The 12,577-nt window shown below is 44.2% G+C and overlaps 2 protein-coding genes across 2 annotated transcripts in view; one reads left to right on the forward strand and one right to left on the reverse strand.

The window, feature by feature from the left end:
* Positions 1-3,853: 3,853 nt before the first annotated feature.
* On the reverse strand, positions 3,854-9,757 carry LOC123993589 (transcriptional activator protein Pur-alpha-like). The gene has a single exon (XM_046295917.1). The coding sequence runs from the start codon at positions 9,680-9,682 to the stop codon at positions 8,840-8,842; it is 843 nt and encodes a 280-aa protein (XP_046151873.1). The 5' UTR covers positions 9,683-9,757; the 3' UTR covers positions 3,854-8,839.
* Positions 9,758-10,684: 927 nt separating this feature from the next.
* LOC123993590 (pro-neuregulin-2, membrane-bound isoform-like) overlaps positions 10,685-12,577 on the forward strand; it is a 92,031-nt gene continuing 90,138 nt past the window's right edge. The window contains exon 1 of the mRNA XM_046295918.1: positions 10,685-12,357. Within this exon, the coding sequence (XP_046151874.1) occupies positions 11,949-12,357 (409 nt within the window). The 5' untranslated portion in view covers positions 10,685-11,948. The remainder of the gene's footprint in view (positions 12,358-12,577) is intronic.

Genomic DNA, 12,577 nt, shown 5'->3' on the forward strand with positions numbered 1-12,577 from the left:
ATATTTCCTATTCATTTTGCAACTCATTTCATGTATGTTTTCACGGACAACAATGACATTTCTAAGTGACCCCAAACCTTTGAAGTAACTCACACCTTATAGTGAGCCTTCAACAGGTTACTATGGACCATAGAGCATGGAGACTCTCTTCAGTGTATCTGAACAGGCCTATGTAACACACCTACTGTATGGAAGGAAGCCTTATGATGATGAACAACACTTACCCAGACTCTCAGAACTGTTAAGATGATCAACTCCTTGCTGTGTAGACTATTATTGATAAGTATGTATTTCTTCTTCCACTTGAACCTGAGCTTCATATATGATATCAGACTGAATGAAAGCACTGTGGCATGTTTTATAACCCTTGTTCTATGTTACTGTCTGGACACCAGTACTGCTGTTACTGAGTGGACACCAGTACTGCTGTTACTCTGAGTGGATACCTGTACTGCTGTTACTCTGAGTGGATACCTGTACTGCTGTTACTCTGAGTGGATACCTGTACTGCTGTTACTCTGAGTGGATACCTGTACTGCTGTTACTCTGAGTGGATACCTGTACTGCTGTTACTGAGTGGATACCTGTACTGCTGTTACTCTGAGTGGATACCTGTACTGCTGTTACTCTGAGTGGATACCTGTACTGCTGTTACTGAGTGGATACCTGTACTGCTGTTACTCTGAGTGGATACCTGTACTGCTGTTACTCTGAGTGGATACCTGTACTGCTGTTACTGAGTGGATACCTGTACTGCTGTTACTCTGAGTGGATACCTGTACTGCTGTTACTGAGTGGATACCTGTACTGCTGTTACTGAGTGGATACCTGTACTGCTGTTACTGAGTGGAAGCTGGGATGGAGGACATTGACAGAGTATGAGCAGTAATGTTGGTTTGTTGAAGATTTTGATAAAGTGCTTTGAGTGTGTGTGTGTGTGTGTGTGTGTGTGTGTGTGTGTGTGTGTGTGTGTGTGTGTGTGTGTGTGTGTGTGTGTGTGTGTGTGTGTGTGTGTGTGTGTGTGTGTGTGTGTGTGTGTGTGTGTGTGTGTGTGTGTGTGTGTGTGTGTGTGTGGTGAGGGTTGGCCAGTGGACATTGGGTTAAGGTTGAAAGGAAGCACGTATAACATTAAAGGTTCTGTGTTGGAATGCTTTGATGCAGAAGAAGACGTCTCCCTGAGTTGGAGCGGGCTCATCTTCCTGTCATATCATCATCAGGGTGCAGATACTACAATCAAAGACTGAAAGACAAAGCAGCAGAACAGGAAGTAGAGGAAGTGGCTGAGCAGTACATAGCTGTACACGTGGTGTAGAATCATATTAATGTGGGAGACCAGAGAGAGGACACTAACCCAGCTTTGTCTCTCCAGGAAGGAACCATGGAAAGATGGAGGGAGGAAAGAGGGCTGTTGTTCTGCTGGACTACATTGTTCTAAATGAAACATTGAGACTCATCCTCCTCTCTTTCTCCTTCCCCCTTTCCTGACGGGACTTCGGATGGGATAGTGTCCCCAATTCATGTCTTTCTCAACACTAAAGCGGTACGGAATCTTTGCACGGTCAGAACAGACACAGAGGCTTTATAGATGCAGTGTTTTTGATGAGACTGGATCAGAGATCCTTAGTTCTATTGACTGAAGTGGAATTTGGAATCAGAACTGACATTTTATACATTATGTCTTTCTTACTCTGAGGACCAACCTTGTCACTTTGGCTGTTGTTCTAACTAACCATTGTTTCCCCAGTGTTTTAGGGCAGAGCAGTGCTGTTGTAATATAGAAATGTGAGAAAGTTTTTTACTTTGCTGGTCCTGTCTTAAATAAATATTTGTTTTTGTTTTTTATTTAAACAAAGGAAACTTGGAGACTGGAAATGTTACTGTATATTGTTATTTTGTTTGACAGTGTAAAGTGGAGGGAGTTTTTACTGGTTATTTTAGTCAGTGCTTCCTAAAGTCACCTTTCATATACAATAGAAATTGGTGTCAATGTTTTTATTATCAATTATACAGCTCTTTATCTAGAGTTATTGCCTTATGTAACGCAGATGAGAAAATAACGATGTGGAAAATGTTTAGCAGAGCTAGTTCTCAATTTAGCAGGAATAAACATCGCGTCCACATCTTGGACACAATGAGCACTTGTCAAGGTACCACTTGCACCTGTAGCTATTAAATACTATGAAAGGCTGATCATGGCTCACATCAACACCATCATCCCAGACACCCTGGACCCACTCCAATTCACATACTGCCCAAACAGAGCCAACGATTACACAATCTCTATTGCACTCCTCACTGCCCTTTCATACCTGGACAAGAGGAACACCTATTTGAGAATGCTGTTCATTGACTACAGCTGAGCGTTCAACACCATAGTGCCCTCCAAGCTCATCACTAAGCTCAGGTACCTGGGACTGAACACCTCACTCTGCAAGTGGATCCTGGATTTCCAGACAGGCTGCCCCAGGTGGTAAGGGTAGGCAACAACACATCCGCCACACTGATCCTCAACACAGGGGCCCCTCAGGATGTGCATGCTTAGTCCCCTTCTGTACTCCCTGTTCATCTGCACATGACTCCAACACCATCATTATGTTTGCGGACGACATTACGGTGGTAGAAGTTCTAGAACTGCACCATTGAGAGCATCTTGACTGGCTGCACCACCTCTTGGTTTGGCAACTGCTTGGCATCCGACTGCAAGACGCTATAGAGGGTAGTGCATACGGTCCAGTATGTCACCGGGGACGAGTTCCCTGCCATAAAGGACTTCTTTACCAGGCAGTGTCAAAGGAAGGCCCTAAAAAAGTCCAGCCATGCAAGTCAAAGACTGTTCTCTCTGCTACCGCTCGGCAAGCGGTACCGATGCACCAAGTCTGGAACCAACAGGACCCTGAACAGCTTCTACCCCCAAGCCACAAGGCTGCTAAATAGTTAACCAAATAGCTACCTAGACAATCTGCATTGACTCCCTTTTGCACAAACTCTGACTCATCATATACACTGCTGCTACTGCTTATTATCTATCATGTTGCCTAGTCATTTTACTCCAACCTATATCTACACATCTACCTCAGACACATCGACTCGGCACTGGTACTCTGTGTATATTGTCAAGTTATCAATTCTCATTGTGTAATTATTCCTTGTGTTATTATTTTTCTATTTTTGTTGGGAATGGCTCGTAAGTAAGCATGTCACTGTTAGTCTACACCTGTTGTTTACGAAGCATGTGACAAATACAATTTGATTTGATTGTCTCTCAAATAGACCGCAACAGTCGTTGGTTAGCAAGCTAGTGATTTTGTTGTTGTTGTTGCCATATTAGCATTGACATGAAATCAGTCAAAACACCTCAAAACAAGACATGGTATTAAGAACAAGATAAAACTAGCAGAAAAGAGCCACCTACGATTCCCTACATGGCAGCCTCTTGTCATTGTTGCTAGCTATCTGACCGTTCAGAGTCATAACGAAGCACGGATTCCGGCCCCATCGACGCGTGCACCTTATTTCCGTGATGTCAGCCAACCCGTCTGTTCTTGTCAATGCGACGTGAACAGTATCCATGCTTCAGCACCTTTGACAGCGCCAACTTTCCGCATCAACAACACGTCCTCAAAACGGCACAAATAGGCCTACTTCAGCGCAATGGACAGCACCAATGTCGTATATCGCCATCACCAGCACCTTGAAAAGTGCCTGACTCCTCTTCTAGCGAACTTCAGGTTTCACCAGCAGGTAGGCCTATTGGTGCCACTACCAGTACTTCTAAACGTAAGTTATTTGGACCATTATGAATTTTAAAAATGCTGTGGAACTTTTAGTCAGACACTCTGTAAAGACACAAGGACATGAGGAATGCCTGTTTATTGCAATTAGTCATTTTCAGACGTCAAAGGCTTTTCCAACATTAAAACAACAACGTACAAAACAGCACACGTTTTGCCATCAACTAAAATTTAATAAGGTAGTGAAAGTACATAAACAAAGTAATGAAGTACAGTAAGATACAAGTTATGATGATGTCAAATGTAGGATGAGCAGATTTTTCAAAGCCAAATTAAGCACCATCGTCATGTAGTCAGGAAAGGCCATAAATCAGTAAGAACTACTCTAGAATGTATGGGGGGGAAAGTTAAACATGGTACATCACAGTTTTCAGACCTTTATACCAACTAAAAAATATCAATATTGGTGTAACACTACTTTATCATGCAATTTACTTTAGTAAACCTTCTGAAACACAGACAAAATATACTTCAATAAGTAGAAGAACTTGATACATCTCTGTCCAGCAATGTCACAAAGCCTGGAAAGTAATTTATACTCTCTGAATGTGAGATCCCTATCAAAAATAATATGCAGATTTTTTATTTTCTTAATATATCTAAAGTGCAAGTATTTATCCATCTTATTCAATGCTTTCTGTAAGTATAAAATACAAAAGAAAAAAAAAACAGCAATATGCTTTTCCTGTTTATATGTTATATTTTTCTGAAACAAGGATCATCATATACACACACACACACACACACCACAGATAAAATATTTTGAAAGGTGCAACATATTATATAGGGTTGATAAAGGGTAGGTAGACCATACGGTGACATGGGATATGTTCATTGTGCATTGGCCCTCTTCCTCCCCATTGACTTTTATAGATCCTTTTCCCAATGTCTCTTCCCTGTACATAACAGTAGCCTATACAGTCTGCATACATGAAGGACTCTGCATTGGTATGTGCAAAACAGAGTGTGTGCTGAGCTAGTAATGGTCAAGGTGACTGTTGGCTTCACAAACAAGATTGTGATTGGCCTTTCCCATTATTGACGTTGTCTGTGAGTGATTGGTCTGAACTTGAAGGACCAGAGAAACGTCATAGCAACAATAGAACACTGAAACTCAATTTAATGGATCTTTAAACAGCTTCGTAGAATGAATGGAAGTTGAAATTGTAGTGGGAGAGATTCCAGAAGACCACACCTCTAAAGGGACTGGTAGAGGTTGTTTACCATGGTCATGCAGCTGTTGTTTAGATCAAAACGCACATTCCCACCATTAAGAACTAGTACAAATAAGAAGAACAAAGCACCTCTAATAGTTCATCAATTCTAAGACATCTCTCTCTGATGCAAACAGCACCACCACCACCACCAATGTTACACTGAACTGAACTAGTCATGCTGCTGCACAGTTACAATCAACCCACTGCAGGTTTTGATTATGGGACAAAAACACCTGGCGTCCATTTTGTGCCCCATTGATTAACTGCAATGTGAGCAACATGGCGAAATCATCAGCTCTAAACCGTGGCAGTTGGTTCTGACCCAACACTGTGTTGATCCTTTAAAATAGGCAGTGTTCTAGAATCTATTACACAGAACCATGCCACTCTGGAACCAGAACGGACCCAGTAGCACCTTGTGAACTGACAAAAAAATAATCACTTTTGTTTAATTATCATTTATTTTTTTATGTGCGTTTTACAGAGCGAGGCATACAAACATAAAACGTGAGCTGAATGAGTTAGAATTATGGCCCCATTAAATCAGATCCGCTTTAGCCGACATCCACATAGCTGATATATTGACGTGTAGGAGGTGGAACCGCGTTAGAGCTGTCAAATCCACAAGTGGCTCCCGGCATCATACCTAAACCGCACATTGCTATTGGCTTCATGAAGTCGCATTAAGAGAAATCCCATGGAGTCATATTTACAAGTTCAAACACTGGAATGTGAGATGTAATCTACAGCTCAATTAAGCTGATAGAAATCCTCATTAAATGTTAAATGATTTTCAATTTGAACATCATTATTTCTATATAGCCTACACTTTCTAGTTCTGAACTTCTAACGCGAGTGGGGCGGGTGTGGCTTCATGACAATGATCTCAAGAGCAGCTGCTCACCGATTTGACAGCTCCAACGCAGTTCCACTTCGGACACCGCCAAAACGTCAGCTATGCGGGTGTTTGCTATCGCCAGTTAACACTTGATCTGATTGACTATAGCCTTCGTCTCTCTAGGGCTGGCCAGTAAGAGAGTTTTGAAAATGTTGTATTGAATTTCCAGGCTTACTGTCTCGCATTTAAAGCCTGAATTCATTCAATCAAGCATTTACTGTGTAGAAATAGCATTTGGTCTTTCACAGCGGTACTGGAGGTTTGACTGAATTCTGGCTTCAAAATGTTCTTTATATGTGTAGAGCACAACAGAGTCAAATCCACAGTTTACCTGCTATGTAAAAGATCCTTTTGAAATTCTGAGGCAGTGTTAGGCAGTGTCATGGGTTTCTCTCCAAAAGAGGAGAGAAACCCATGAAGCTTTAATGCTAGCCTAGTAAAGGGACATTTAATAGGGGTCCTATATGGGGCCCCACATAGGGACCCATGCATCTCGAGGCCTCTTTCTTACAGTTGTAACTCTGACCGAATCCAAATGGCTGGTGGAATTAGAGCAGACCTACCTACTGCTGCTCAGTCTGTCCTCAATATCACGCCAGCCGGCCTGATGGCAGTACAGTGCAGTAGGTTTAGATCTACTAAACTAATCCAAGCCACCCTGTGATGCTCTAAATCCAGCTACTGATGGTTAACCTAGCTGGCTGATTGTTAATCAACGCTTAAAGAAATCCTCTATGGCATTGTTTACTGGTGGACTGAGAGCAAGGAATACTGGGTAACTGTCAAAATGATTCTGTCTTCACCCCAGGAAGAATGGTTGGTCACTTCATCGTCAGGGCAACCCCCTCTGTCACCACATCAATTTGTTCACATCGTGTCATTTTCATTGAACTTTTCTCCTTCTGACTTGGAATAATTTATCCCAGTAAAACTAAAAAGTTTCATGATACTACTCTATTAAATTATAAGACACTCAGAAGGGGCAGGACTGTGCTTCCAACACCGACCTGAAGATGAGGAGATAAGCTTTCTGATTTGTGGGCGGGATAAGCTATGTGACTGTAGCGATTCTGTGGAAAGAGAAACACCAGAAACTTGCCTACACTCACTGAAACACAGTGGGGGTTACTGTATATGAAAGTGATGGGAAATCTCACACTAGTTTGAAACCTTTTCACTTAAATGCAGAGAAAGACTTCACATTTCTGTAACAATGCAGAATTCAGACTCATGCTTTTCAAATATCAATCACATATATATTTGCCTTTTTTGTGTGTCTATACTACATACAATGCCACAATTGGCACGTACAATATTGCACACTATAAAGTAATGTCCTCACAGTCTGTCATCACCCTGTGTAGGGGGAGACTGCTGCTCTGACAACATGTGGAGAGTAACGTTGAGAAATCAAATAATGCTGTGACAAATTAGACCAGCAAGCTCAGTCTAGTTTGGATTATATTGGAGCTGTAGCACCATAGAAAGATACTGCCTTGGCCTTTTGGCCTACATCCAGAAAAACCTCACAAGGGGCTCTTAGGGCATCCATCCATCATCCGTCTCCATCTCATCCCCACTGACTGACTACTGTATACGTCCAGTTACATTTTACATGGTGCAAGAGGTGGACAGACACAACCCCACATCTCTGATGACTATCCATGCTCACATTAGAAGTGCTGCTGCTGTTGCTGTTCTAGGGGCCATTCTCTGCTCTCCTGCCTGTGGAGGGAGACAGGCTACAGAAAAGGGCCTCTCTGGTTTGGCTTGTTAGTGTTGACCAATAGCCATACAGCAAACAGTACAGAACTTACAAATGAAAACATACAGTGGTCGAGAGAGATATCATTAACATCGACCACAATGTGAAGCACGTAAACGAGTGGAGTGTATAAGGCACCAGGTTGTTCTGACGTCAGAGAGGATGCGCCCTTGCGGCTCAGCATGCATGTAGCCGCGCGCTGATGCGTCTTTTTACGCGTCTCGCGCTGCCATCACCGGTTGAGCATCTGGTTTTTGTGCCCCATCCCACCCTCCCCCGAAAAAGAAAACTCGCCCACAGAAAACGTGGGCATTTTAGGATTTAAATACAGCTGATTCACAAAATCATAATTAGTATATCTAGGTTAGCACATTTTTTATCTAACCATTGTTCCAAATTTGAATGGACATGGTGCAAAAGGGTTGATATTCAATAGTAAAGATGCTTCTATCCCGTTTAGGCCAATATCGACTCTGCTCTCATAAAATACTAGGCCTATGACATGATAAAAACGCGTTTCATAACTACATTTTCGATCAAATTAAACACTATAACTTTCCCAAATGCCTTTTTAAAAGAGATTTAGGCCTACGCATATTGGCAGAAGTGTCTATTTTTTTCAGTCTGTGCGTTGCATTCTGCAGTACACGTTAATAGATAGCGCTTTACTTTTTTTTTCCTGCGTACCTTATATTAATAAACTACAACTGATTTTAGATATTAGTTTGGTAAAGTAATTTATCATATATATATATATATGTGCTGATGTCAAATGTTGGTTTACATGGAGATCTTCGTAATTTCCAATTTACGTTTTTTTTCCGTTTTGCACTTTGGAAACCTTTCCGAAATAGCTTGGACGTGTGCAAAATCGGGTTGTTTGTTAGAGCAATAAACACTCTGTTCATTGTCATTTAAATCAAGTAGGAAACAGTTCATATTTTACAGTTCAAACAAGTTATTGATAGCAGCGGCTTACTGTTAAAATGGTTGGTAAGTGGGTGACATCCAGCAATGAACGACGAGACAGTAGGCTACTGCCAGTCTGACTGTGAAGGTTGTGTGTGGGGTGCTTCCCTTGGAATTCTCTCTTTATATTTTACAGTAAAAGTCTGATTATAAAGTATGTTGTTTGTTGTTATTTATTTCTGCTCAAGCCGGTAATCCGTCAATCATCGTCCCCGTCGTCACCATGTTGGCCCTCCGGTAGGAGTTCGGAGGCCCGTTTCTCTCTACTCCGCTCCTGGATCTTTCTCATCTCCTCCGCATATTTACAGAACGTGTTGCCGAATTTGGACCACACTTTGCACGGAACAGTGATGGAGTTCCGGTAGGTAGGCTTCACCTCGCTGACCCGCATGAACACTCCGTACTTGTTAGAACCCACGTCGAAGAAAAAGCGTTTGTTGTCAACAGTCAAGGAAGTGCCCTCGGGTAGTTCTGCTGGTTCCTCGTCCACACCGTAATCATCGATGAGTTTGGCCAAAGCGTCACGGAACTCGATAAGTCCCTGCGCTGGAAGCGCGATGGTCTGGCCTTGTGCACTTCCCAATCCGGGCCCCCGATTAACGGTCTGACGGATCCTTAGGAACCGCCCCCTCTGGTTCTCTTTCAGATCCATGTAATATTTGCGATTCTCTCGCACTAGAAATTCGCTCTTGAGGGCACGCCGGGGCTCATCCTGCACTATATCCGGGTTGCTCGGGCCCAGTTGGGCGTAATGTTCGATGAAGTCCCCGAGATAGTCACGGAACTCCACTGCCACTGACATAGAGAGAGTGAGGCGGCTCTTGTTTCCCCCAGCTCCGACCTCGGCTATCTTTAGGAAGCGGCCTTTTGCATTCTGCTTCACGTCTAGGTAGAAGCGCTTATTCTGGATGTCGACTCGCTTTGACGCGAGCTCCTCGGTGTCGTGTTGCAGTCTTGCCGCGGCGCCCATCGCGCCCGGAGGCAGGGAGCCGGGGCCTGTGGCCAGCCCTCCGTGGTCACTGCCACTGTCTCTGTCCGCCATGATGCTGCCTCCTGCTTACCTTCCACCGTCTCCCTCAGCCTGCTGCAACCTCGACTGCCTGTCAACCACACCGACGATATCGCGAGAGCGCTACGCTTTAGAAAGGAAACGAAAGGAGCCTACTGTAGTTCATATTACATGCTGTTCTGAGGGGTGTATTCAAGAGATACACGTTTGCGTCTAAGCTGTGTAGCAGCTGCACATAATTCAGTAACGTTGCAACTAAATTGAAGCTCTTCACAATGTGTTATGCATCATTATAATGTCCCGCATTTGTATCTCCTATTAGTAATATGAAATCATAACCTTGCACAGATTTGCCTATACTATACTTCCACTGGTCATCATCTGTCATGAGAGAAACGGGTGTTTTGCCTGCATCTGTAGCATCTAGCACATTCCTCGAATGAAACACTAGCCCACCCATGTGTCAAAAAATTACATATAAAAGTCGAATTAACTGATAAAGGTTTATTTGTCTTTTCATGAGAGAATAGACTCATATGTTTGGAGTGTTGAAGGAGTGATTTGATTGAGAATCTAAATTGAGCTTCAAAAAGAAAAAATATTTGCATGAATAACTAAAATAATATTTAGTCTATTATGTGAACTGTAAGATGACGAGGTAGAATGAGTCACATATCCTTAGTGTCCTTAGTGTGATCAGAAATCACATTATTAATCAGTTCTCTTCCAGTGACTGATAACGACTTCATTCTGACGCTGTTTCAGCGCAAATTCTCTGACCTCTAAGCAAGGACGGCTAGCTCGCGCTCTGAACGGGCGAGCGGGGGAATCTTGAATGGATTAAGTGATTGATTGATTGGGGAGGAGAATGAGGGAGGGACGGCACGGTAGAGGGAGGAGAATAACTTGTGAGCCACCACTGTGAAGCTGTGTATGAGCAAGCTTTCGTCACACTGTTAAGGGGTTGAGAAGAGAACAACATATTTTAATAAAAGCATCCACCTATCCTGTACAAAGATAAGGAGTATCATTTTTGGCACATGTGGCTTCCGTATTACTTCGATGCTGGTTGGCCTAATCGATATTCTCACATGTGGCCACACGCTGAGCCACTCGGCCACCACCACACACATTATTCACTTTCTCTCGGTGCAGAAATCTCCAGCCCTGCATGAACATGCCCGCAGGACCCAGTGCCTTTCTAATAGGTGAATCCGTTGTTGGGCATCGTTCCGTGAGGGTTGCCTGTTTGGCGCTAGCTGCATCGTAACCAGTGGTTTGGTCAGATTAGACAGAAAGAGAGGTATCCAATTTATAGGTTGTCGTGCTATAGGCTACTACTGGAACCATTGAGACATTTTCGCAGCGTTAGTCATCGCACTAGCCGCAGTGTAGCCTTGTCTCTCTGAATAGCCAGCCCTCTAGTTCAGTACGCACTCTTCTAAGTGTTGGGTTTGGTTGATCCCATCATTTTAAACCGAACCGCAACCGAATCATATGCTGCTGCTATAATGGTCGTCCATGGTTCTGACTTCGGGCGGTTTCTCTGACCTGTTGTCAGTGGTCTGAGGGGTGTTGGGCCAGTTTGTTGGGAGCGCGGCTCCGGTCATTAGTGTTTGCGCAGGAAGTGGCAGCCGACGCCAGTGGCCGAGCAGGTGATGTTTGCTCACGTAAGCCGTTCGCGTTTGAGGGGTGCAAGGAACGCGGCTGGAGGGATTGCGCTGTTGCATCGCCTAACTGGATAACCAGAGAACCGCTGTATTCTGTAGTCTCCGTTTTACCGAAAAGGAATCCGATTTTTCTACACTTCTGAAGGTGGATCAAGAAGCCCGACCTTGTGTGTGTCTGTCTGTGTATTTATGCTTTTTTTTTTTCCTGTGCGCGGAATCTAACAATAATTTTCCGTTATAGAAAGGCAATGCGCCCACCCATGCGATGACATTTGTTGGAGAGAGAGGACTGACTATAGAGGCTTCATGCAGAACCTCTGGTTTCGAGTAGAGGATCATTTACTAGTCTTGGTTTGCGTTTCAGGAGAAAAAAATAGTGTTGAAGGAGAATGCAGCAACCAAATTTTTAACCATGCAGAACCGGGCCGTTTCCGGTTCTTAGGCTGGTGTGTCCCCATCTGAAAGTTTATGGGGAAAGCGGCAGACACAGATGGCATGGACACTTATACAAGGTCTGCCGCTCTGCCCTGCTATCGGAGCCTATTCGCAGTCTCCCACTTCAACCCCGCTCCGTCATCCGCGCCCCTTAGCCGCCCCAGCACTGCAGCAACCGAGCCACGGCCGACGGCATGAGGCTTGATCCGGTGCATTTCTCCATGCTGGTCATCGGGGTATCCTTTGCCTGTTACGCCCCGAGTCTCAATTCCCTCCAGGACCAGGCGTATCGATCTGCCGTGGTCATCGAGGGCGAGGTGCGCTCCTCACCGGAAAACGTCTCTCGGGAGCCTTACAGTGTAAATGTCAAAGTGCTGGACGTGTGGCCCGTGAACAGCGGCGGGCTCGAGCGGGAGCAGCTCGTGACTGTCGGAGACTTCAGTTCCGAGGCCCCGTGCACCACTGTGGAGGAGAATCACAGATATATATTTTTCATGGACCCAACAGGCGAGCCTTTAGTATTCAAGGCATCGTTTGCTCCGCTGGACGCCAGCGGAACGGACCTGAAGAAGGATGTGGAGAGCGTGTTGTGTGAGGACTGCGGTAAGTTTAGCTTTTATTGGACGCTTTAGGGCCGCACGCTAATGCCCCGGTGATATAAGGAGTTTCCGGCCTCCTTGTGAGTGCTTATAGGTGATGATTGACACGGTTCAATTCTCCATGCCTGGTGACACAAACAAGACGGTGCATTTTTTTCGAGGACATAAGACCATGCATGGATGTGTGAGACAGATGTCCTAGCGGCTGTAGTACATTAGGATAT

The sequence above is a fragment of the Oncorhynchus gorbuscha genome, linkage group LG13 (assembly GCF_021184085.1).
Source record: "Oncorhynchus gorbuscha isolate QuinsamMale2020 ecotype Even-year linkage group LG13, OgorEven_v1.0, whole genome shotgun sequence".
Classification (NCBI taxonomy): Eukaryota; Metazoa; Chordata; class Actinopteri; order Salmoniformes; family Salmonidae; genus Oncorhynchus; species Oncorhynchus gorbuscha.